This window comes from Pleurodeles waltl, chromosome 3_1, assembly GCF_031143425.1.
Source record: "Pleurodeles waltl isolate 20211129_DDA chromosome 3_1, aPleWal1.hap1.20221129, whole genome shotgun sequence".
NCBI classification, from domain to species: Eukaryota; Metazoa; Chordata; class Amphibia; order Caudata; family Salamandridae; genus Pleurodeles; species Pleurodeles waltl.
Window position 1 is genome coordinate 835,969,655 of NC_090440.1, and position 23,242 is coordinate 835,992,896.

Genomic DNA, 23,242 nt, shown 5'->3' on the forward strand with positions numbered 1-23,242 from the left:
ACCACACCAGCACCCCACCCCCTGCAGAGGGAGAACCACCCCGCAAACGGTCCCTGAGATCCAGGACAAAGACAGAGAACGATGCCAAGACCCCCGCCAAGAAATGAGACCACCCTGAATGTCATCTTTCTGTCCCACTTTCTCACCCTGTCCATCCTCAAACTGCCCAAGCTCCACTTCCTATGCCCATTTGGGCAATGCACCTGTGAGACTACTAGACTGGACTCTGCCATGGATATTCCTCCACCATCACCCCTCACCATTTTACAACCCCTTCCAATATTGAGCACTTAAATAAACACCCTTGAAGCACAAAACAATCTGGAGTCAGTCTGTGATTTCGAAATAGTGTATTAGCAATTACAGTGACAAAATGCTCTTTCAATTGTAATGTCAACATACCTATGTCACACAGCTCTAGTCCATGAGGAAACAAAGCAGATGTCACACTGTGGGACACACATCTGTGAAATCGTAAGGGAAAGTGACAACTCAGTGACCATACACTGGGTGAAAACGACAGACAGTAGAGAGGTGGTAGTGTTAAAGTACATGTAGTAGGCAGGTTTGTATTCTTACCTGTATAGCACTGGAAATATTGCAGGATCACCGAGTTCCTGTTGTCGATGTCCTCTTCTTCTTCTTCCTCGTCTTCACTGTCCACAGGCTCCACAGCTGCAACAACACAGCCATCTGGACTATCCTCCTGCAGAAAAGGCACCTGTCGTTGCAAAGCTAAGTTGTGAAGCATACAGCAGGCCACGATGATCTGGCACACCTTCTTTGGTGAGTAGAATAGGGATCCACCTGTCATATGGAGGCACCTGAACCTGGCCTTCAGGAGGCCGAAGGTCCGCCCTATTATCCTCTGAGTTCGCCCACGGGCCTCATTGTAGCGTTCCTCTGCCCTTGTCCTGGGATTCCTCACTGGGGTCAGTAGCCATGACAGGTTGGGGTAACCAGAGTCACCTGCAAATGGCAAGGGACAACTGTTAGACACACACTAACCTGTAGGGATATCCCCAGACCCAGACAACCATTCCCACTGACTTGCTTCCAGGTGCTCACGTAATAGCCACACACAGTGCCTCTGGAGTTGACCCATCACATAAGGGATGCTGCTATTTTGCAGGATGTAAGCGTCATGCACTGAGCCAGGGAACTTGGCATTAACATGGGAGATATACTGGTCTGCCAAACACACCATCTGCACATTCATGGAATGATAACTCTTCCGGTTTCTGTACACCTGTTCACTCCTGCGGGGGGTTGGACCAAAGCTACATGGGTCCCATCAATGGCACCTATGATGTTGGGGATATGTCCCAGGGCATAGAAGTCTCATTTCACTGTAGGCAAATCCTCCACCTGAGGGAAAACGATGTAGCTCCGCATGTGTTTCAGCAGGGCAGACAACACTCTGGACAACACGTTGGAAAACATAGGCTGGGACATCCCTGATGCTATGGCCACTGTTGTTTGAAATGACCCACTTGCAAGGAAATGGAGTACTGACAGCACCTGCACTTGAGGGGGGATTCCTGTGGGATGGCGGATAGCTGACATCAGGTCTGGCTGCAGCTGGGCACGCAGTTCCAGGATTGTGGCACGGTCAAGCCTGTAGGTGATGATCACATGTCTTTCCTCCATTGTCGACAGGTCCACCAGCGGTCTGTACTCCGGAGGATGCCGCCATCTCCTCACATGTCCCAGCGGACGGTGCCTATGAAGGACAACAGCGAGCACAGAGTCAACCAACTCAGAGGTACGTACACACAGCTTACACAGAACACGATTCATTATCCGAAATTTGGCCTGTATGAGTGTTAAGGCAAGGCCTAGGTATGTGTGACGCAGTTAAAAATTAAGCCATGTGGGCCCCTGAAATGGCAGCTGCCTGACCTGTAAAGTGGGACAATGGGATGTGAGGTAACTGCGCTGGCGTTGTACACCGTCGTGGTAGGCGGTCGAAGACTGCGGCGCAATGCTGCATTGGTTAACATTGGACCCTATGGGTCCCAAGAGCCAATGACGATGTACGCCGGCTGTGACGGTACGCACCGCTGCGGACGTGACTGACATTTTCTATCACTTAATCACTCGATAGCTGATCTTCGACAGAAGAGGACGTACACTGCAAGTGCTGCTGTGACCTCGGTCTGGAAGAGACAATGGCTCGTGCGTCTGGGGAAAGGGCCCCTGTCTTCACATCGGAGGAGTTGGAGAAACTCGTGGATGGGGTCCTCCCCCAGTTCACACTACTGTACGGTCCTCCAGACAAACAGGTAAAAACACTGGGAGCATGCTGTATGGGCTATGCCTGTGTGGAGTGGGGTGAATGAAAGATTGGGGGGGGAGATTGAGGCATGCATGAAACGACGGTGAGTGCATGTGCATCATGGCAAGGGTAGGGATGGGGGCCAATGACCGTGATGGTGCATTGGGTAATAACTTTTCTTTTCCCCCTGTACAATTCATGTAGGTCAGCGCCCACCAGAAAAAAGATGTTTGGCGTGCCATCGCCAAGGACGTCCGGACCCTGGGGGTCTACCACAGACGAAACACCCACTGCCGTAAGAGATGGGAGGACTTTTGCCGCTGGAGCAAGAAGACGGCGGAGGCCCAGCTGGGGATGGCCTCCCAATGTGGAAGGGGTGCCCGTCGCCCCATGACCCCCCTGATATTCAGGATCCTGGCGGTGGCGTGCCCGGAGTTGGATGGGCGCTTGAGGGCATGACAGCAGCCACAAGGGGGTGAGTACACTCTCATTCTGCTGCTTTTGCGCACAGTGGAGGTGTCTGGGTGCGGGAGGTGGGCTGTGGGTTTCCCTAGGCCAGGGCGAGTGTGCTAGTTAGGTCCCCTGGTTCTGGCAGACCCTGTGGCACCCCACCCCACCTGTGTACAGTGCCAAGTACACCTAGTCAGGCTCCTGTGTCATCCATGTGTGCAGATGTCGTCCATAGCCTTGAAGGCCATGTCTCAGGGATTGAACAGTGGACCTCAAGTGTGTGGCGTGGTGAAGGGGGCTTCTGTGTCTGTCGTGTCCGCCAACGGTAGCGGTAATGCATGCACTCAACCTGTCTTTCTTTTGTCATCCCCCCCTTTTTGTGGTCTCCCTGTTCTTGTGTGCATTAGCATCATCAGGTGGAGGAACAGTGGCACCGGAGCAGGAGGGAGCTGCATCCCACATGGCCCTGGAAGGCGACACTACGGACTCGTAGTTCACCAGTGGGACGGAGGGCGAGGGGAGCTCCACGGCGGGTACAGGAGCTGACACCAGTGACACAGACTCGTCCTCTGATGGGAGCTCCCTTGTGGTGGCGGCAACATCTGTGCCCCCCGCATCTACAGGTACAGCCGCCATCCCCCCTACCAGCACCGCCCTCCCAGCAGCCCCTCAGCCTTTACCCCGTGCCCGCTCACACAGGAGGGTGGGCATCACCTTCGCCCCAGGCACCTCAGGCCCCGCCCCAGTCACCCCTGCTGCCCTCAGTGAGGAGGCCATTTACCTCCTCAGGTCCCTCACTGTTGGGCAGTCTACCATTTTGAATGCCATCAAGGGTGTAGAAAGGCAATTGCAACAAACAAATGAATTCCTGGAGGGCATTCAATCTGGTCAGGCGGCCCTTCAGCGAGCTTTTCAGACTTTGGCCTCAGCACTGATGGCAGCCATTGTCCCTGTGTCTAGCCTCCCCCTTCCAACTTCCTCCACCCAGACCCAACCCCCTCTACCTCAGACTATCCCAACCACACCTTCAGACTAGCATGCACACATGTCAACACACAAGTGAAGCTCTGGCAAACATAAGCACCACACATCCCACAGGCACTCACGCAAGCATCACAGAGATGCAGACACAGCAACATCCACTGCCTCCACTGTGTCACCCTCCTCCTCGTCTCCCTCCTCCCTCCCAGTCTCGTCTACACTCACACCTGCATGCACTTCATCTACAGCCACTACTTCCATCACCAGCACACCCACCACCACACCCCGCTCACGTGCAGTCACAACCCCCACTGCCAATCACACGTCCCCTGTGTCCTCTCCCAATGTATGTGTGACGCCACCTCCCAAGATACACAAACGCAGGCACACACCCACCCAACAGCCATCCACCTCACGACAGCCTCCAGCGCATGCACCTTCACCCAAAGTCACCAAACGAACACCTCCCACAACCACAACCTCTTCCTCCACTCCCAAACCCCCTCTAGCCGCCCGTCCCAGTGTTCCCCAAAAACTTTTCCCGTCCAACCTTGACCTCTTTCCCACACCTCCCCTACCCCGTCCGTCTCCTAGGGCCCGACTCTCCAGGTCCCAACCTAGCACCTCAGCCACAACATCTCCGGGACCAGTGGTGCCTGTAGTCGCCGGAATCTGGAGTGCACCGGCCACCAGGGCAGCCAGTGTTGCACGGAGCCACAGCACGGACAGTCCCCCACCTGTCAAGCATCAAAAGTTGGCCAGTGCCCGGCGGGAGAGGGGGAAGACTCCAGCCACCAAAGCCGCTCCCAGGGGTACAGGTGGGAGTGTGGAGTCAGCTGCGACACCTTCCAAGGTGCCACAAGAAAGTCAGCAAATCTGGGAAGAGCAACACGGCGGAGAAGACCCCCATCATCCCTGCTGCCCAGGAGGCCAACGCCACCCGCCCAGCTGCCCAGGAGGCGACCGCCATAATCCCCGCTGCCCAGGAGGCCACCGCCAGCACCAGCCCAGCTGTCATCCCCGCTGCCCAGGAGGCCACCGCCACCAGTCCAGCTGCCCAGGAGGCCACCGCCATCATCCCCGCTGCCCAGGAGGCCACCGCCAGCACCAGCCCAGCTGCCCAGGAGCCCACCGCCATCATCCCCGCTGCCCAGGAGGCCACTGCCAGCACCAGCCCAGCTGCCCAGGAGGCAACCGCCACCAGGCCTGCTGCCCAGGAGGACTCCGCCAGCACCAGCCCCGCTGGGCCAGACATGATCGCAAGCACCCGCCCTGCTGGGCCCGACAGGACCGCCAGCACCAGTCCCGCTGGGCCATGAAGGACCGCCAGCACCAGCCCCGCTGGGCCAGACAGGACCACCAGCAGCTGAGTCACTGCAAAGGACCCCGCCGCCACAAGCACTGCTGAACAGGACACCGCTGCCAGAAGCACCGCTGAACAGGGCACTGCTGCCACTAGCACTGCTGAACAGGGCACCGCCGCCACTAGCACCGCTGAACAGGGCACCGCCGCCACAAGCACTGCTGAACAGGGCACCGCCGCAACTAGCACCTCTGAGCAGGGCACCGCCGCCACTAGCACCGCTGAACAGGGCACCGCCGCCAGAAGCACGGCTAGCCTATGAGCGTCAAGGGCACTGACGCTACTGAGTCCGTCACAAGCAGGATGAAGCACTCTGGGCACAAAGCCCCCTCCAGAACCAGTGGAGAAAGGCATCCACTACCTCTGTCCTTGGCAGGATGAAGCACTCTGGGCACAAAGCCCCCTCCAGAACCAGTGGAGAAAGGCATCCACTTCCTCAGTCCTTGGCAGGATGAAGCACTCTGGGCACAAAGCCCCCTCCAGAACCAGTGGAGAAAGGCATCCACTCCCTCAGTCCTTGGCAGAATGAAGCACTCTGGGCACAAAGCCCCCTCCAGAACCAGTGGAGAAAGGCATCCACTACCTCTGTCCTTGGCAGGATGAAGCACTCTGGGCACAAAGCCCCCTCCAGAACCAGTGGAGAAAGGCATCCACCACCTCTGTCCTTGGCAGGATGAAGCACTCTTGGCACAAAGCCCCCTCCAGAACCAGTGGAGAAAGGCATCCACCACCTCTGTCCTTGGCAGGATGAAGCACTCTGGGCACAAAGCCCCCTCCAGAACCAGTGGATAAAGGCATCCACTACCTCAGTCCTTGGCAGGATGAAGCACTCTGGGCACAAAGCCCCTTCCAGAACCAGTGGAGAAAGGCATCCACTTGAGAGACTGTGGCTTTGCACTCCCCAGGATGGAACAGTGGGCAAACCACCCACTGTAGCGACTTGAGAGACTATAGCTTTGCACTCCCCAGGATTAAGCAGTGGGCAAACCACCCACTGTAGAGACTTGAGAGACTGTGGCTTTGCACTGCCCAGGATAAAGCAGTGGGCAACCCACCCGCTGTAGAGACTTGAGAGACTATAGCTTTGCACTCCCCAGGATAAAGCAGTGGGCAAACCACCCACTGTAGAGACTTGAGAGACTGTGGCTTTGCACTCCCCAGGATGGAACAGTGGGCATGTGGCCCCCTTGTGGATTTGGCATTGTGCACTCAACCGGCTGAGGTGCCCCCCCTTTCCCTTCCCCCTGAGGTGCCTTTTTTCTTGCTATCTGATGCCTCTGCGGTGTTCTCTCCGTCATGTTTGGGGATTGAGTGTGGGCCTCGCCCATACCGTGTGGGCCCAGTGTTCCACGGACGTCAATGGAGCACTACCTGGACTACTATTGTTGGTGTATATTTTGTTTATAGTGTATGTATATATTTTTGTGTACTGGATTTTAATATATTACAATGGTTACACTCATTTTCTTTGGTCTTTGCATTCTTCCGGGGGGTTTGCGGGTGTAACTATAATGTAGCAATATGTATTAGTGTGTGTGTTGTCGTGGGTGAGGGTGGGGGTGGGGGTGTTGCGTATTGCGTGTGTGTGTCCCTGTTTTTTCCCTCCCCCCTCCCCGGTGTCGTAGGTGCAGTACACACTGTGGTCTTCGCCGCTGGCGTTGGTGCTCCTGGTAGAGGAGCAAGAAGATAAGGGCTGGCAGGATCTGCAGCTCTGGTTCCATGGCGTCCTGGTTCCTCGTGGGGTGTGTAGAGGTGAGCGTTTTCCCTTCGAAATCCTGTCTTCACTGTGTTTTTGTTCGCGGTGAATCCGCCCCGGAAAAGGTGGCGGTTGGTAGGTTGTGATACTGTGGGCGGTACATTGTCCTCCGCCTGTCTGTTGGCGGTGACCGCTGCGCTGTTTGTTTGTACCGCCCTGGCGGTCGGAGTGTTAAAGTGGCTGTCTTTGGTGGCAGTTTCCGCCACGGTCGTGATTCCATTTTTTTGCCGCCGGCCTGTTTGCGGTTTTACCGCCGCTTTAACACTGACCGCCAGGGTTGTAATGACCACCTAAGTCCTTCATTGGTGTCATCAATTTTGATTGGCCCACTTTCTTGTGAGAGGTTCCGACTGGTTAGTTCAAGACAGAAATTAAACATTGATCACACCCAACATGGCGTTCAGCCGATGGGCTTTGATCTGATATTGACGGTTTGGTCCTTTGTTTATAACATTACTTTATTTTAGGCACATAGCCGCCCTCCTCAGCATCCTTGATTGGGTGTTTGAGCATTCCAGTAATTCTTGCCTGGTTGGTGAGTAACGTGATTCTTGATCACGTGATTTTGTTAACTATGCCTCTTTTGGGATAATATGCATGATCTTTCTAGGACATACTTGTGGGACTACTTCAGATGACACTGTTTGCTGCCTATATCGTGGATGTGTTTTGGCAGTTGCTACGAGACAGTAACCACCTGTCTCTGGCACGCTGCAATGTCTTATCCCAGATCTCCATATAGTACTTAAAGAGTTCTGACGCATGTTCCGCTGCTAACGTTTGTGACATAGATGTCCCCAAAGTGGTGAGTCTGAGGACGCTTATTGTCAACTTATTTTCTAACCATTTTTGTGTCTCCATAAATAATTTGTGATTTATTTGGCTTATTGATTCCTTGAACAGATTTTTGATCTCAACTGCTTCCCATGTAGGACGCCACAAGAGGGTGGTATTGGAGGGTACACTGACTGCGAACTACAGCTTATAAAAAGGTATTGACAACTTAGGTTTAGCTATACCATTCGTCCCCTAGTCAGCTGGTAATTCATGAGTCATGGGTAATATTATAATGACCGCCTCTCACCTTGGTTTGTCATTAGCTGATGTTGGTATTCTGGCATTTATTTTGATTCACTTTAGTGTACCCACTGGTGTGTGCCACTATTTTTCTGCTATTTCCTGCTTGCATTATTATTATTTATGTTGCATTTGCACGGACCGCATGAAGCGTCATTGGCACTTTGAGGGTGAAGACAACTGGATCTCCCTTGGTATTTAATGTATTCTGCCTGATTCAAACAACTTAATGTAATTATCTTCTCATGGAAAATTCGTATTGTCTTCTGTCAGCATGACCTCCTTTATAGCATGTTTCTAATTGAGTATGATTTGCAACAAGACCAATTATGACATATTACCATATTTTAACTTTATCTTTTATTTCTATTTTTCTCTTTTTTTTCTTTCACCTCTTCTTGGTCTCTTTCCGCATAAACAACCTCATTCTCAGGCACTAATTTGTAGTCCTGAAAATGGTCCGATGCACATTGCCCTAAAGGTACCGAAACATCGACCTATAATTGTACCTTAACCCACTGACCAATTGAAGACTGGTTCTGTGTTTGAGTAGTGGTACATTTTTGAATTTGACACATTATATTATATTCCTCTGTGTTGGTTCCCCAATTCTGAGAAAGGTAATGGCACTTCAAAATTCTTTAAATCTCTTGATTGGTTCTCTGTACAAGGATTGATATACTATTGATCAATTTCAATACACTGCATCCTATTGGTTCATGCTTGAGGTCACATGATATTTGTGTGTTGGTTTGCTTAAGAAAGAAACCTATTTCTAAATATTTAAATCTATAGATAGAAGCATGTGTTAGCTGGAAATTGTGATTCCACGTTTCTGCTAAAAGTCTGAAACATTCTGAGAGCTGCCCCATTCATTCAAGTTCTCTCTTTACTTTTTATTTTATTTTTTATTTTTTATTTATAATAAATAATTTGTAAGCATACTTACATAGATTTCATTGCATCTCTGTATATGTTATATATTGTATTCAGTATGGTAAGGGACCTTTGTTCTAAATAACATACTTAGACCCCATGTCCCTTTTACATCTTTGGGTTCCCATTGCTTTTTTGAACCTCACAGATATGAATTGAACAACTCAGAAAGCAATAAGTTCTTGTAGGATCCACAAGTGGCAGTGCTTAGGGGTAGGGTGATAGCATTCTTAAAGTGATTCTTTCTAAGTTGTTGAAAAATTTCAAGATTTTGATTCATAGTCCACTGTATAATAGGAACACAGGTTGCACTTCACTGTAGAGGCCTAGCGAGGAGGTAAACCGTCTAAAACAAATTGTCTTCCCACATATCTATTGGCATGGCCTGGAAGTCCTGGTTCAACTTCTTGTTTCGAAGTGTGGCCAAAGCCTATTTGTGTATATTTTTTGTCCTTTCTTTAATGGCACAAAGAAATTAGACAACCATGAAGTATAATCGTATGTAGATAAATACTCTGTCATTTTAAGATTATTTCAAACCCTTATTTGTATTCCTTGTTTCTTTCTAATGAGTCTTCCTACCTAGGAGTAGCATGCGGACAGATATATTCCTAGCTTCTTCTGCAGTAAGCGACGAGGCTGCACCTCAATCGTGTGGCCAACCAGGTCACATATGTCAGAAAGTGGTTGTGGTCCTATTCATTGGTGACGTGGCCTAGTAGAGGTTTGGTAGGTGTTTTGTTTTGCTTTTGGATGGTGTCCTTTCTAATTTACCCAAAACGGTGCTGCCCCTGCTATATACAAAACATTGCAGACAGGGATTAGAGCCAAAATACAGTGCCTGGCTGAGGCAGGCATAAAGAGTAGACATTTTTAATTTCTCCTCTTTTTCTCCTCTTTGCAGGTGTGCTGCATTCTACAGTACACATACAAAGAGAAAATGTCTCCTTAAAGCATAGTTTTTGCATAGAAAGGACCCCGTTCCTGCACAGGAACTGTGCTGGCCACAACGCAGACACTTTTGCACTATGCCTCAAGGGTAGCTGCATTGGCTCATGGTTGTCAATAATGCAGCAGCACACACAGAGAGTAGAATTGTGCCACTTATTAGTAGATATAACACAGTTCTGCTCTCTCCAGTTCATACAACACAGCACAACAACTTCACTTGCTGCACTGAGTTGCATTGACTCTTTCTAAACGGTGCCCTCAATGTTTATTAGAAATGTTTGCCTTGATTGTAATATAGTAACAGTTTAATTATTAGGTGTATCCATCTTTTTCCTAGATCCCCTTCCCTTTTTCCCCTCCCTTCCCTCTTTTTATCCCAAAAAGTTGTCTTTATTTTGTAACCTGTCAGAATTGTATGCTTTCATAATTATTTGGTTTATGTTTTAGACTCTTTACATGTTTATTTATTTGCAATTTGCATCATTAAATTGAAGGATTATCAGTCACTCGTGTTTTATTCACTTATTCTGAAGTTTATATACACATTATTTACTCAAAAAAGTAAAAAACAATTGTCATCTCAGAAACTAGCATGATGAACTGTGGCCCTAAGTGCTTTTGACCTCACATTAGGTGGCTAAACAATAGTTGCAGACCAATCACACAAAATGTCGCAAATCCCATGAGATATCACGAGTTATTTGCAACTGTCCAACCAAATAACACTATATTTAAGAAATAAATGAGTTAAAGTTCAAACCAAGCAAGATACTTTGCTAAACTGAATGCTTAAACACTTATAAGAATAAGATTTATTGATTTTGGGGCATATTTACTTAGAATTCATGCAGTGCAGAAAGGCAGGTTGTTGTGCCACATTGTGTGAATGGGAAAGAGATAAAAATATCACCATAACTACTAAGATATGGTGCTCTTCAGCTCTATCTCTGTGCTGGCACTCATGAGGGCAGGATTGTTTTTATGCAGGAAGGGATACGTTCCTGCACAAAAACAATCCTTAGAGGCATATTCCTCTTTCAATGTGTGCTGCAGAATGCACCGCACTTGGTAAAAGGAAATAAGGGAGAGAAATAAAGATTTTTCTCCCTGTTATGCCTTACTTGGGAAGGCATAGCATTTTGATGCTTACTAGCTTTAGAATATCCGGTAATGCACCAAAATCCATGGGTGGATGCATGGGAATGCACATGCTCCACCCTTGGAACACCATCCCAATGCAAGATAATGCAAGGCTGCACTGTATTTGTTCCAATCCTTTCTATTTACTAAACCAGTCAAAGAGGCTTTGCATGGATTAGTAAATACCAAAAATGATTTTGCAATAGGCCGAGCCACAGAAGTGACACAACCCAGATGCAATATCATAGGAAATCTGCCCCTAAATGTTATAGCAAACACTATGGGCCAGATGTATCATCACGGCCCTTTGCGATTTGGAAATAGCGATTTTTAAGAAATCGCTATTTCCGACTCGCAAAGTGCTATGTATCACATTTGCGATTCGGTAATAGCGATTTCTTAAAAATCGCAAATGCTATTACCGAATCGCAAATTACGATACCGGCCCATTCGCAGCTATGGGCCTGTTGGCCCATATCTGCACATTTTTAGCATTTCATAAATTGCGATTTCTGAACCAGAAATCGCAATTTTGGAAATGCAAAACCCCAGGGTGCTGGGGGCCTAAGGCCCCCTCTGCTGCACCCCAAAACCTTTTGGGGGGACATGTAAGGTGCACACATGCCAAAGGGGCATGTGTGCTTTACATGAACAATTTAAAAATGCATTTTAAATGCATTTTTAAATTTTGCAGATGGTTACCACCAAGTTCAACTTGGTGGTAATTAGCGATTCCTTAATGCCCAATTCGCATTAAGGAATTGCTTCATACATGTGCTTAAGAAATCGCAAATAAGGATTCCTTATTTGCGATTTCTTATTTAGAGAATCGCAATTTGTGATTCTCTAAATGGGGTCGCAATTTTAAGGAATCGCTATTTTAGCGATTCCTTAAAATTGCACTGTGAATGCCTTTCTTACATACAGAAAGGTGATTTTGCATTAGCAAACGGCCAAATTTTGCAATTTGCACCGTTTGCGAAAGCAAAATTCTTTGATACATCTGGCCCTATATTTTTAATAAATAGGAGGCAAATTCAGAAGCTGGTAATCTGAAACAACATCAGAAGCATTCAAAGAGGCAAGCATTCAAAAGAGGCAGACAGAGATATTTCACACAGGTCAGAGGAGAGGATAGAGGGAAAACCAAGTTAACTTAATTCTATTGAAACTGCTCTTCTATTGAAGCTATTATGCAATAGCTCTCACAGGTTTTAAAAAAAGGTGAGAGTCTTTAGGCAGAATTGTCAGTGAGATCCACAGGGTTTATCTATCTTGGGAAAATGGTTTTTGCCTCAACCCACAAAAACACATGCCTTCCTCTTCGACACTCCTGGAATCTCACAAGTCAACATGCAATTCGTCCAAGACTCCTCTGTGCTCACAGAATTTTTCAGATCAAAACTCAGTGATCTTTAAGAGTGCAATTTCATAATCTGTTTTTGTTGGTTAATCGCTTTCTATGGGCAGCACCTCTCTCTGGGCCCAGCGGTCTTGCAAATCCCCAGGACAGAGTTCCTTAAAGCAGGCCTCTTCCTGATATTGAGGTTTGGAAGCTAGTTCCCCAACTCAGGAACAGTATTCTGGGCAGATGGATTCACAGAGATTATTGATTTCTTCAAATGTGAAGTCAGATCCATATTCTACAAACCCAAAATAAGCCTGCCCTTTCAACTAGGTCATGTCCAGCAGTAGAATTATTTTGATTAATTAATTTGTAGAGAGAAAATTAGAAAATCAACTGCCTAAATTAAAAAGTTAGTTGTTCTGAAAAAAGCTTTGAAATCTCTGCTGAAAACCTATGGTCATTACATCCTTTTCCACTTGGAAGATGGGTATAACCTTAACCACTTCTTTCCCAGAAATGGGCTAACAAATTGAAGCAATCACTTATTTGTCAAAACCTAGAATTAGAAATCCACACATAAATGTTGGAATCATTAGAATAGGAGCGGGATCTCAGGGCAAGGTCCGGTTGTAACCTCCTTTGAGGGAATAGGTAAATGATGAAGAGACAAAAGATCATCTTAAAGGCTAGGTTTCACTTCAGGTAACTGAGATGATTTGGACAAGAAGACCATCACCTGTCAAGCTGCTTTCCATCAAAAGGAAAGTTCTGAGCCACTTGACGGGTGCCAATGATATGATGTACAATTGTCAGGCTCTATTATCATGAATGTGTTGTGGCAATGAAAATTGTAATCAAAGTGCAAATTCATTTTAGGTACTTCACACAATCCTTTTTTATTGATTTTGGATTGCATGAAAGTGGTTAAGGGATTTGTTTAGCTGCACACGCAGTTTGTCTGTCAATTCTAGGGACAGTCTGTAAAACTATGGACATTCTGGAGTGCCTATGACAGTTTCTCCATTGGAACAAGTTTGGTTAATGGATCGCCAGGGAAGAAAATCTATGAGGAACAACATTGTCTGCTGACCAAAATTGCTACTGTTGGCTATTGTGGTGGAAACGTCATAGAAAGTCTTGTAACGTGTAGTAATGCATGATTATGTTATGAGATTCTTGAATGTCAAAGGATACAGTTTGTGAATGTCTGAAAGAGGTCTTTCACAGTTAATTATCACAGGGAGTTAACACCTCAGAGCCTTTGCAGGTTCTTAACCAAGAATAATACAGAAGTAAGACATGGGTCCCCACCAAGACTTATCCTTCTGATAAATACCAAAGTAGAAACACTTATCAAGGTTTTCCAAGAACTGTGTTGCACTGGAACATGAAAATGACCACTTGTGTTCAGCAACACAACCCTGAGACTACATGTACCATAATCCGTTGGGGAGGACTGATACAGTTGTGACGGCCAGTGTGAATCTCTAGATCTTTAACTGATTGCTACAGGTTCCTAGTCATTAGGGGAGCTGTTGATCAGGTTTTGGGAGCCCAGTGTTAGCACACGGAGTTGTGCTGGAACTCGTCCATGAATAATACAGCAAGAAGACATGCCCGCACCAAGTTGTGTCAAGGGTTACAAAGAGCTCTGCTGCACTTATGCATGCAAGCAACCATCTTAAGGTGAATAAAGACTGTTACTCACTACATGTACTAGTAGGCACTGAAGATAACAAGGTTAACATAGTGAAAAACCCATTTAAGTTTCAGTGGATCAGTGAATCGTGGAAGTTCCTGGGTGTTGGCTGTGCCCTTAGTCTAGATTTGTGCACGCTGAAGCCAAATATTTATCCACCCCGCCTTTGTAGACCATGGGGTGTGCTTTGACATGGTGCTTTGCAGGACATCGAGAGAATTGACATCTCACTGACATGGTCCGTAACTCGATGGCTAATATATCGAGTTGCAGGTTGTATCATTCAGATACTGTGTGCCTTAGAAGTTACAGCCAAACTGATTTGCTTAACGTAGGTGCCCCTCCTCAATGGCACACATGAGCTTAAAGGCGATGCAACCCTGCCTCTGACATTTTCAGTGATTAATTTAAACATTTACTGACTTTTTTCTGTGTACAGTTTTCTCTTTTCCATGCAGCTTCTTCTGTGGTATGAGGGGCACAAAGGCAAATCAGGTGCCAGGACATTCCCTGAGTTTCGTTACCCAGTCCTTGGACATCTGATGGTGTTCCTCATGCAAATGAATTCATTTTCTCCTAAGGCTGGCACTTGATTCCATTACATAGCATGTTCGAGGCTATCATAGATTCAAGCAAAATCTAAATTGTAGATCTGTGGTTTCCAACCTTTTGACTTCTATGGACCCCCACTTTATCATTATTGGAATCCGGGGATCCCCCACTGAGTAATTACTGAAAGCTGTGGACCTAATTTGTTAATCTTATTTAATTTAATAAGCTGTTGTGGACCCCCTGAGAAGGTTTTGCGGACCCCCAGGGGTCTTCGGGCCACAGTTTGGGAGCCACTGTTGTAGATCACCCAGAATATGGTCTACATTTTTTACTCTCTTTGAGGCTGTTTAAGAGTGGAGAGATTTGGTTCTGTGGTCCGACGTCTCCAGTGTGGTGCTGTTACACAATGCAACTATGGGTTCAAGGGGCTTGGCCATGCAGATGTCTATTGACTAACACTCCAGGGCAAGCGGAAGTTACATCATGCACTGTTTGTTCCCTTGTATTAAGATAGTGTTGGTGTCACCCCTTGCTCCTCATGGCATGAAGTGGAAACTGTGAAATGTAAAAATATATCTTAAGCCCCTGCGTGCTTTGCCTTTCTGATGTGTTCATCATAATCCCTGAGACCAGGGACAGGGTAAGGATTTCCTGGGGCAGAGGCAGGCCGCACCGAGAGTCTACACTGCTTAAACTTTCATGAGTGCCCTTTGAGGGCACCTGCAGGCCTGAAGCACTCCCTAGAGGACCACATACTCCGAGGCTCAGCTGGCTGCTCAGCAGAGCAGGAAACCAGATGCATATGTTATTAACCATCGCAAAATGTATGTACTACCTCGCAGTGTTGAACTCCACGTAAGGTCATCACATCTTTTATTTGCATCTGTAGGAAGGTCTGGCCAGTGCATCGCACTGTATTGTTTAATGCCCAAGGGCAACAAATATAATGTGTGTCCTTTCACATTTCTTTCAGATCACTGTGAATTCACGGTTTGCTTGGCCTACAGTTCGACAACATGGCTACAAAATTGTTGATACTGGGAACATGTATGTGATAGACACACCCACAAATGTGAAAATACAATGGTTTCACAGCACTGGAATAATGATCATTGAGTCAAATCTCACCAGCAAGCCCACAGGCATTGGCCTATGTGGTAAGTATAGGAAAGAGTTAATATGAAACAGTACATCAATAGCCATGATGAGTTACTATTAGGGTAAAGAGGTGACACGGCCCAGTACAATTCAATGCAGAAATGTCAGAATTACTGATGGTAATGGCAGGGCAATGTGATAGATTATCAATAATCCATTAATCTGTAGTTTAGCTTGGTACTTCTAACTTTTCTGATGAAGTGAACTTCAAGAGATCACATGCGATTTTACAAAATACATTTGACAATGGATTTGTAATAAAAAGCAGGCAGTGAAGTCTGGTACATATGAAAGACTCCATGAAGCGACCTGTACTTTTTTACTCCTTCGTGTACAGATACTGCTCTGGTGAACAGGTATAAACCCGTTCTCTCATATAAGGATCCCAAGCTTTTCTCTATGCTTTCTCTTTGGAATTTGTATAGTATTTTGTAAAACATGTCTCTTAACAGTTGTATTCGGGATACTCCGGGCCTCAGGTGCAAAATGTTAGTACAATGCAGAATAGCTGTGCATTTTAGAATGATGCTTACGGTTTCTTACTTTTTGGGCGTTCACAAAATTTCCCGGGGCCTACATGGACCTCTTTGGAAGCCAAAGATTTCCTTGTGCACTCCGCTCCCCACGGCTTGCTCCTCCCAATTGTACGCTCCTTGAATAATATGCAAGAATAAACCAACACAGCAAAGCAAAGTGGCATTCCCTCCCCGCAACAAATCTCCTCTTCTTGGCAGAGTGTCCTCAGGGCCCAAAAGTGAACTCAAGTGGTGGGTATTAGGGTCCTGTACATATACCAAAATGAATCTCTGAAGTGGGGGATACTTCAAAAGAAGCCTTTAAAGATCACAAGGACCCTTACCCTCCTTCCATGGATCCAGACACTCTAAGGGTGGTGGGGGGGCAGACGCACAGAATGGTTAAAATAAGAAAATGCCAACTCTGGCAGTTGCACTTAAAGGATGCTTCAAGGTAACCCCAATGTTTACCTATGGGAGAGACATTGCAGTAGTGAAAAAAAAAATCTAACAGTTTTTCACTATCTGTACATCTTAAACTTCAAAATACATATCTAACAATTTAAATACACTGCACCTTGCTCTTAGTGCTGACTAGGGTCTACCTTAGGGGTGACGTACACGTAATAAAAAGGCTGTTTTTTAGGCCTGCCAAGCCGGTACACTTGCGGGGTCCAAATGGCAGTTTAGAACTGCCCACACAAGGCTCTGCAGTGGTAGGCCTCAGACATGTTTGCAGGGCTTCTGTAGTGTGTGGCACAATCAGTGCTGCAGGCCCACTAGAAGCTTTATCATTTACAGACCCCTGGCACCTATAGTGCACTTTACTAGGGTTTTACAAGTAAAATAAATATGTCAATTTTGGATAAGTCATGGTTAGCGTACAGCAAACCAGCACTTTAGCACTGATCAGCAGTGGCAACGTGCCCAGAATCCTAAAAATCAGCAAAAATGAGGTCAGAAAACAGGAGGTCAGAGGGCAACAAGCTAGGGGAATCACACCAAGGATGCCAGGTCTAACACTCCCACTCCTATCACTCTACTTATCAATCTGCAAAGTCTCTACACTAGCTGACTGCCTGCAGCACTAACTTTCATTTGCTTGTGTTAATGTCTGGCCCTGGCACTACCCGAGTACCTCTACCACAGTCTGTAACCTCGTACCTCTACCCCTACCTATAACTGTATATCTGTTCCACATCTCCTATTCATGAACTCCTCCCATGTTTTCTCCTTGGCTCATTTTTTCCAATGTTTCACATAATTCTGCATATTTTTTTGAATTTCCTCACGCTTTTCAAGAAAAATGATTTTTTTCCAGAACAAAGTGTTGCCAGTCTTGAGGTTTCAAGTTGGTATTCTTCAATTTAATTGGTCTCCAACTGGAGTGTAGACTTCTTCAATGAGCACCTCATGTGAATCATATATAAAGAAGATATATATATATACTGTATATATATATATATATATATATATATATATATATTTATATATCAAAAACGAAGTTGTCCTCATGTGAAAGCGCACTCCCAACAGGTTATATAAACGGGAAGAAAAAGCAAAGCCAGCAACTCACAGTGAATTCTTTAAGCAGTTTCATTATTCCAGGCCTTAAGTTATAAAATCATCTCTGGACAAGTGTTTCTAGGTCAATCCTTTATTCAGCAGAGAAAAATATAAAAGTGTTTCACCCTCATAGGTGCAGCCAGTGCTGGAAGTGTTCCAGGCATTTCTTTCTTACTGAAAAGACCGGCATGGCTTCAGCTTGTCTAATTACAGGCACCTGATTAGTCTCTTTAAATACCAGTCCGCCCCAGTGGGCCTCTCAAGTGAGCAGTGCATGCTGGTTGTGGTGGTCCTGCAATGTTTTCATTTTGCCCCAAGTGGGTTGCTGGAGCCAAACAAAATAGTGAACCAAAGTGCAAAACCTTTGTAGGCGAATCCAAAGTAAAATTGTCAGATTTGCTGTGAATATCCCAACCTGACTGCTCTTATGGTTCATTATTTCGTTTGGCTCCAGCAACCCACTTGGGGCAAAATGATAAAATTGCAGGACCACCATAACCAGCATGCACTATTACTCACAAAATATTAGGTATTTCTGTACTGTTTGTATCCAAATATGCTCTGATTGGCTGTCTTAAACGGGATGAGTCAATCATAACTGGCTTGCCACAGTATGAACATTATGTTGTGGAAGCCATTACAGGACACAGGGGCGTGTCCCTGCATCCTGAAAATGAATTACAAAGAGATAAGGGGGCAAAAAGAGTACACCATGACCTTCCTGGGCATGTGAGGAGTCATCTCCTTGATTGACTGGCGACAACTTGAACAACGTGTTATGGCAGTCATTACAGGTGTCGGAAACATCCCCATTGAAATACAATGCAGTAAAAGCTAGGTGTTAAGGGTCACAAAAAAGAGCACATATAAAGGATTATATCAGATGAAAGTCACTATATAAATCGTTTGTTGATGGTGTAATACTCATTTTATGAATTCTGACGAGTTCTCAGATGACATTACCACGTGAAAAATACTGGCTGGGAAGCGATATGCCATGTTTGAAAGAAAATGGTTTTCTTTCATGATTTTGTTACAGAGGTTGTAGAAAGTGCTTCAAGCTAAATTGAGAGCATATTTTATGGCAAACATGAAGCCGTCTTGGTGGAATCAAAGCTTTACAACTTTACAATGGAGGTCTATGATTTCAAGAAGTTTAGGCCATTGGTGGACCAAATACACATGCACTTTAGGTACAGTGGCCAATTGTGATTGAGCAAAATAATGTGATTTTGTGTTAGAATATGTCCTGAAAGATTTAATGTGTGAGGTCATAAGCAGTGCATGCCCAGGGTGTGAGTTATAGCTATTCAAAATAACTATAACTATTGAATTGCAGTTTGTTTTTGACAGTTTAAAATGCTACATTTCAACTGACATTTTCACCTCACTATAATGTCACATTAACCTTTGTCTGTTTTATTCAATTTCTGATATTTTCTAATGCAAAGTAAGATATTATTACCATATCTATCTATAACCATTGTTTTTTCAGCAAAATCCTATTTTTGTTTAACACAAAGTAATATTTTCTTACATAACTATCATGCGGTGCCAAAAGTATTAGCAGAACAACAAATTAAATCTATTTAGTATGGCATTAAGGCCATAACTATAAATACACAGGGATTAATGCAGTGTGTAGTATGTGCCAAGTGTGGTGTTGCCTGCCTGTGGGGGGGTTTGTTGCAGGGCCTGGCTTAGACCAGGCCCTGTGGCCAACCCACCGTTCTGCATGGCCAAATGCTGTGTGCTGTAGGGGTTTGGTTTTACATATGGCAGTAAAATATTACTTTACGTTAAAAAACAAAAACTAGAAATGTACTGAAAAAACAAAGGTTAAAGTTATAGTTAGGTGAATATGTCAGTGACAGTATTAATGTTTTGAACTAAAAATGCACAGAAATTCACCAGTTATAATTTTAGCAGAGCTAACTATAACTGCGCCTCTGCCATGCACTGCTTGTGACCTCACATATTACATCACTTATGAGATGTTCTATGACATCATTTATGGCATTACTGATGACATGTCAAATGATATCATTGATGACATCACGGATGACATAATCTCATGAGTATGCTAGTTTATTTCATAGTTGACATAGTATCATATTACTTTTCTACCTTATTTTCTACAGCCTGTGAACAGCTAATGAGAGCACATGTTTACATACGTATATGTTTCTAATGCGTCATAGGTGTGTAAAGGTATTGAATATGTTATAAATCTTTGAACTAAAGAGTAACTCTGTGTGCAGATGACAGTTGATGACTCGTGACTAGTATGTTCCACACATTTTTTGGGTTCTGCAGAACAGGTTTCTGACAGGGCAAAGATTCTATGTAATAGATACTAAGGGGCTTATTTACAAGCACCTACCACCACCGTTGTGACATTTTTTTTCACAGTGGTAGTGCTCAGCAGTCCCCTACAGTGCACCACATTTATAATCTGGTGCAATGGGACCATTGTGCCAGTTTGTAAAGCCTTGCGCTATGTTATACCTGCGCCAGGGATAATGTATGGAAGATAGGCATTTCCCCGTTAAAAACCACGCAGAACTGGTGAGTGAAATCTAAAAAATTTCACTGCATCGTTCTGCACCTTCACTGTGTCAAACATTTACTGCCTGCTCAGAGCAGATGTTAAACTGACTCAAGGATTTTTAAAATGGGAGCATTCCATGGATTGCTGAAGTAGTGTCATGTTTTTGACGCCAGTACAGCAATGTGTGATTTCAGCGCCACAGATGCCGCAGAATTTCTGGCACATCTGTGGAAAATGTGTGCCATGGAGCTCTGAATAGTAAATACAGCGCTAACATGGTGTTGTTAGGGGGGCACAGGGCGGCATAAGAAATCTGACGCATTGGAGCCTATGAGTCAGATTTTTATAAATAAGGCCCTAAGTATTGTAAGATTCTACGTAGTAGATACTAAGTATTGTAAGCAGCATTGAATTATTAGAATCATCTCAGCATGAACATTTCTATATAACATAGATGACTGAGTGCACCAGGTATTAAATTATGTATTCTACATGTGCTTCTTTTGCTTCAGAAATAGGCTATATGTAAAACTTTCACCACACTATGAATGCTGCAGGTAGAATGATCATTAGCACCTTTAGACATTGGTTATTTTAAGTGAATAGTGTCTTTTTGACAAGTGTTTCATAGAGTGTACTCTGTTCTTAGTAGATACTTTTAAATACTCGTTGGTGTATTTCTCATAAGAGTTTCACCGTCTGTAAACAGTGCGACACAGAGTGAACTCTCTCCATAGAATAAACAATGTTTACAGTATCCACTTTTCTCCTCATATCAACTTAAGTTCTCAATGCAGGATTGGTGACTGTGAGGGGTTTGATACAGATACAAGCTGTCCATAGTAGGGCATTAATTGCAGGTGTGACTAGTGTTAATGGGCACAAGGGACGTTGCCCTGCCACCCTCAGGGGAGAAGCAAGAACAGGGAAATATCAACAGAGTAGCTGAAAAGAAATGACTACTCCGAGACAGTGCTGAATGTCCTGGGTGAATGCTAGTGAATTTTACAAATGTTCTACTGTGCAAGTGCCAGCCGGGTGAGGTTTTCTTCGACCTGCAGGCACAAGTTACATCAGTGACATCATCGTAGAGGGAGGGCTGAACTGAAAGGCAGTTGATCTGGTTGCATTTGGGCCCTGGGAGGAGTTACAAAGCTCCAATCACTTTAATGGCTTGGGGTGGAGCAGGCTGATGAGGACAAGGAGGGAGTGGGTGGCAACAATTTGTTGGTCATCACAAAGGAGCAGGTTGTAGGAGGGTGACAGATGGGTTCTTCTGGCAGTAACACATGTTTAGTACTGCGTTTGGTTCCAGCTGCCCCTCCATACTACCTCCCCTTTTATGGCACCCGCAGGACAGTAAAGGGAGCGACCCTTGACCCTGGGCTCAGGCAGGTCGCTCCCCTGCACCTTGTGCCGGTCTGCCGCTGCTCCAGGCTTTTTTTCCCGTTTCTCCCCACCACTGCATCCCTGCGGCCCGCCCCCCTACCTCTGCTTGAATTGCTCTGTTTCCCGCCGCTGTATCCTTGCGGCCCTGCCCCCTGCTCACCCACTCGCCGCCCCACTCCCACCTGCCAGCTACCCCTGCCTCCCACCTCCCCTTAAATGGCAGCCGATGCATGGCTGTGCCGCTGGCGCACCGAAGGCGTGCCTAAGGCAAGCCCGTCTGCGCTTGTCCGCGTCCAGACCGCGCCCAGCGCCAGGACCTCTGGTCCCCAAGACAGCCACGACAACCAACGCCACTACACCGCCAGCACCCTCCTCGCACTCAACAGCGGACGATCACACGCCTGCTTCCTGGCCCCCCTAAGCACACCCAGGGACCCTTCACCTGCCGGAACTGCAGCTTCACAAGCCTCCAAACTGCCAAACCACCAGCCGAGTCAGACCGCAACTACCTCCGATGCATCCTACTAAACACCCGCTCCGCACGCAAACATACCGGCGAACTCTGGGACCTGCTCGACACCTCCACCCCGGACGTCGACCTCTTGACGGAGACCTGGATGAACGCCTCCTCGGCCCCAGACATCGCCATAGCCATTCCGAATGGCTACAAGATCACCTGTAGGGATCGCACCAACGGAGTCGGAGGCGGAATCGCCATTGTCCACAAGAACACCATCAGGGTCATGACCTGTACTTACGACACCCTCAGCACTGTCGAACACCTGCACTTCCAGATCCACACCAACCCCAACACCACCCTCAGAAGAACTCTCATCTACAGACCCCCCGGACCACGGCCTCAGTTCTGCGACTCCATCGCCGACCTCGTCAGCAGGCACGCCCTAGCCTCCGCCGACTACATCCTCCTCGGCGACCTGAACTTTCACATAGAGAACAACAACAACTCCAACTCCACCACCCTAATCGACAACCTCACCACGCTCGGACTCAGACAACTCGTCACCACACCAACACACTCTGCCGGCCACACACTGGACCCCGTCTTCACCGATAGCCCCCATGTCACCTTCAGCCACACCACCGAACTCCCATGGACCGACCACCGCTGCATCCACTTCACCGTCTGGAAACCCACCGCGCACCACCGCACCCAACAGATCCCCCGCCGCAACTGGAGCAAAGTCAGCCAAGACCAGCTGAACACCAGCCTCGCCCGAAAACCACCCACCGAACCCACCAATCCCGACCTCGTAGCCTGCAACCTCTGGTGCTGGATCGACGACTGTGCCAACACTCTCGCCCGCTCAATAAACCCTCCAATAGAGGCGCCAACAAGAGAGCCAGCTGGTTCAGCCCGGACCTTCGAGCCTCCAAGCAAACCTGCCAGAAACTGGAGAGAAAATTGCTCCACGAACAGACACCAGACAACCATGCTGCCTTCAAGAACGCCATCCGCAAACACGATCACCTCATCAGATCTGCCAAGAAAACCTCCTTCAAAGACCGCCTTG

At 46.5% G+C, this 23,242-nt stretch overlaps 1 protein-coding gene across 1 annotated transcript in view; it reads left to right on the plus strand.

Annotated features, from left to right (window-relative positions):
- OTOG (otogelin) overlaps nt 1-23,242 on the plus strand; it is a 956,473-nt gene that overhangs the window by 645,688 nt on the left and 287,543 nt on the right. The window contains exon 39 of the mRNA XM_069221482.1: nt 15,505-15,688. Coding sequence (XP_069077583.1) covers nt 15,505-15,688 — 184 coding nt within the window. The remainder of the gene's footprint in view (nt 1-15,504; nt 15,689-23,242) is intronic.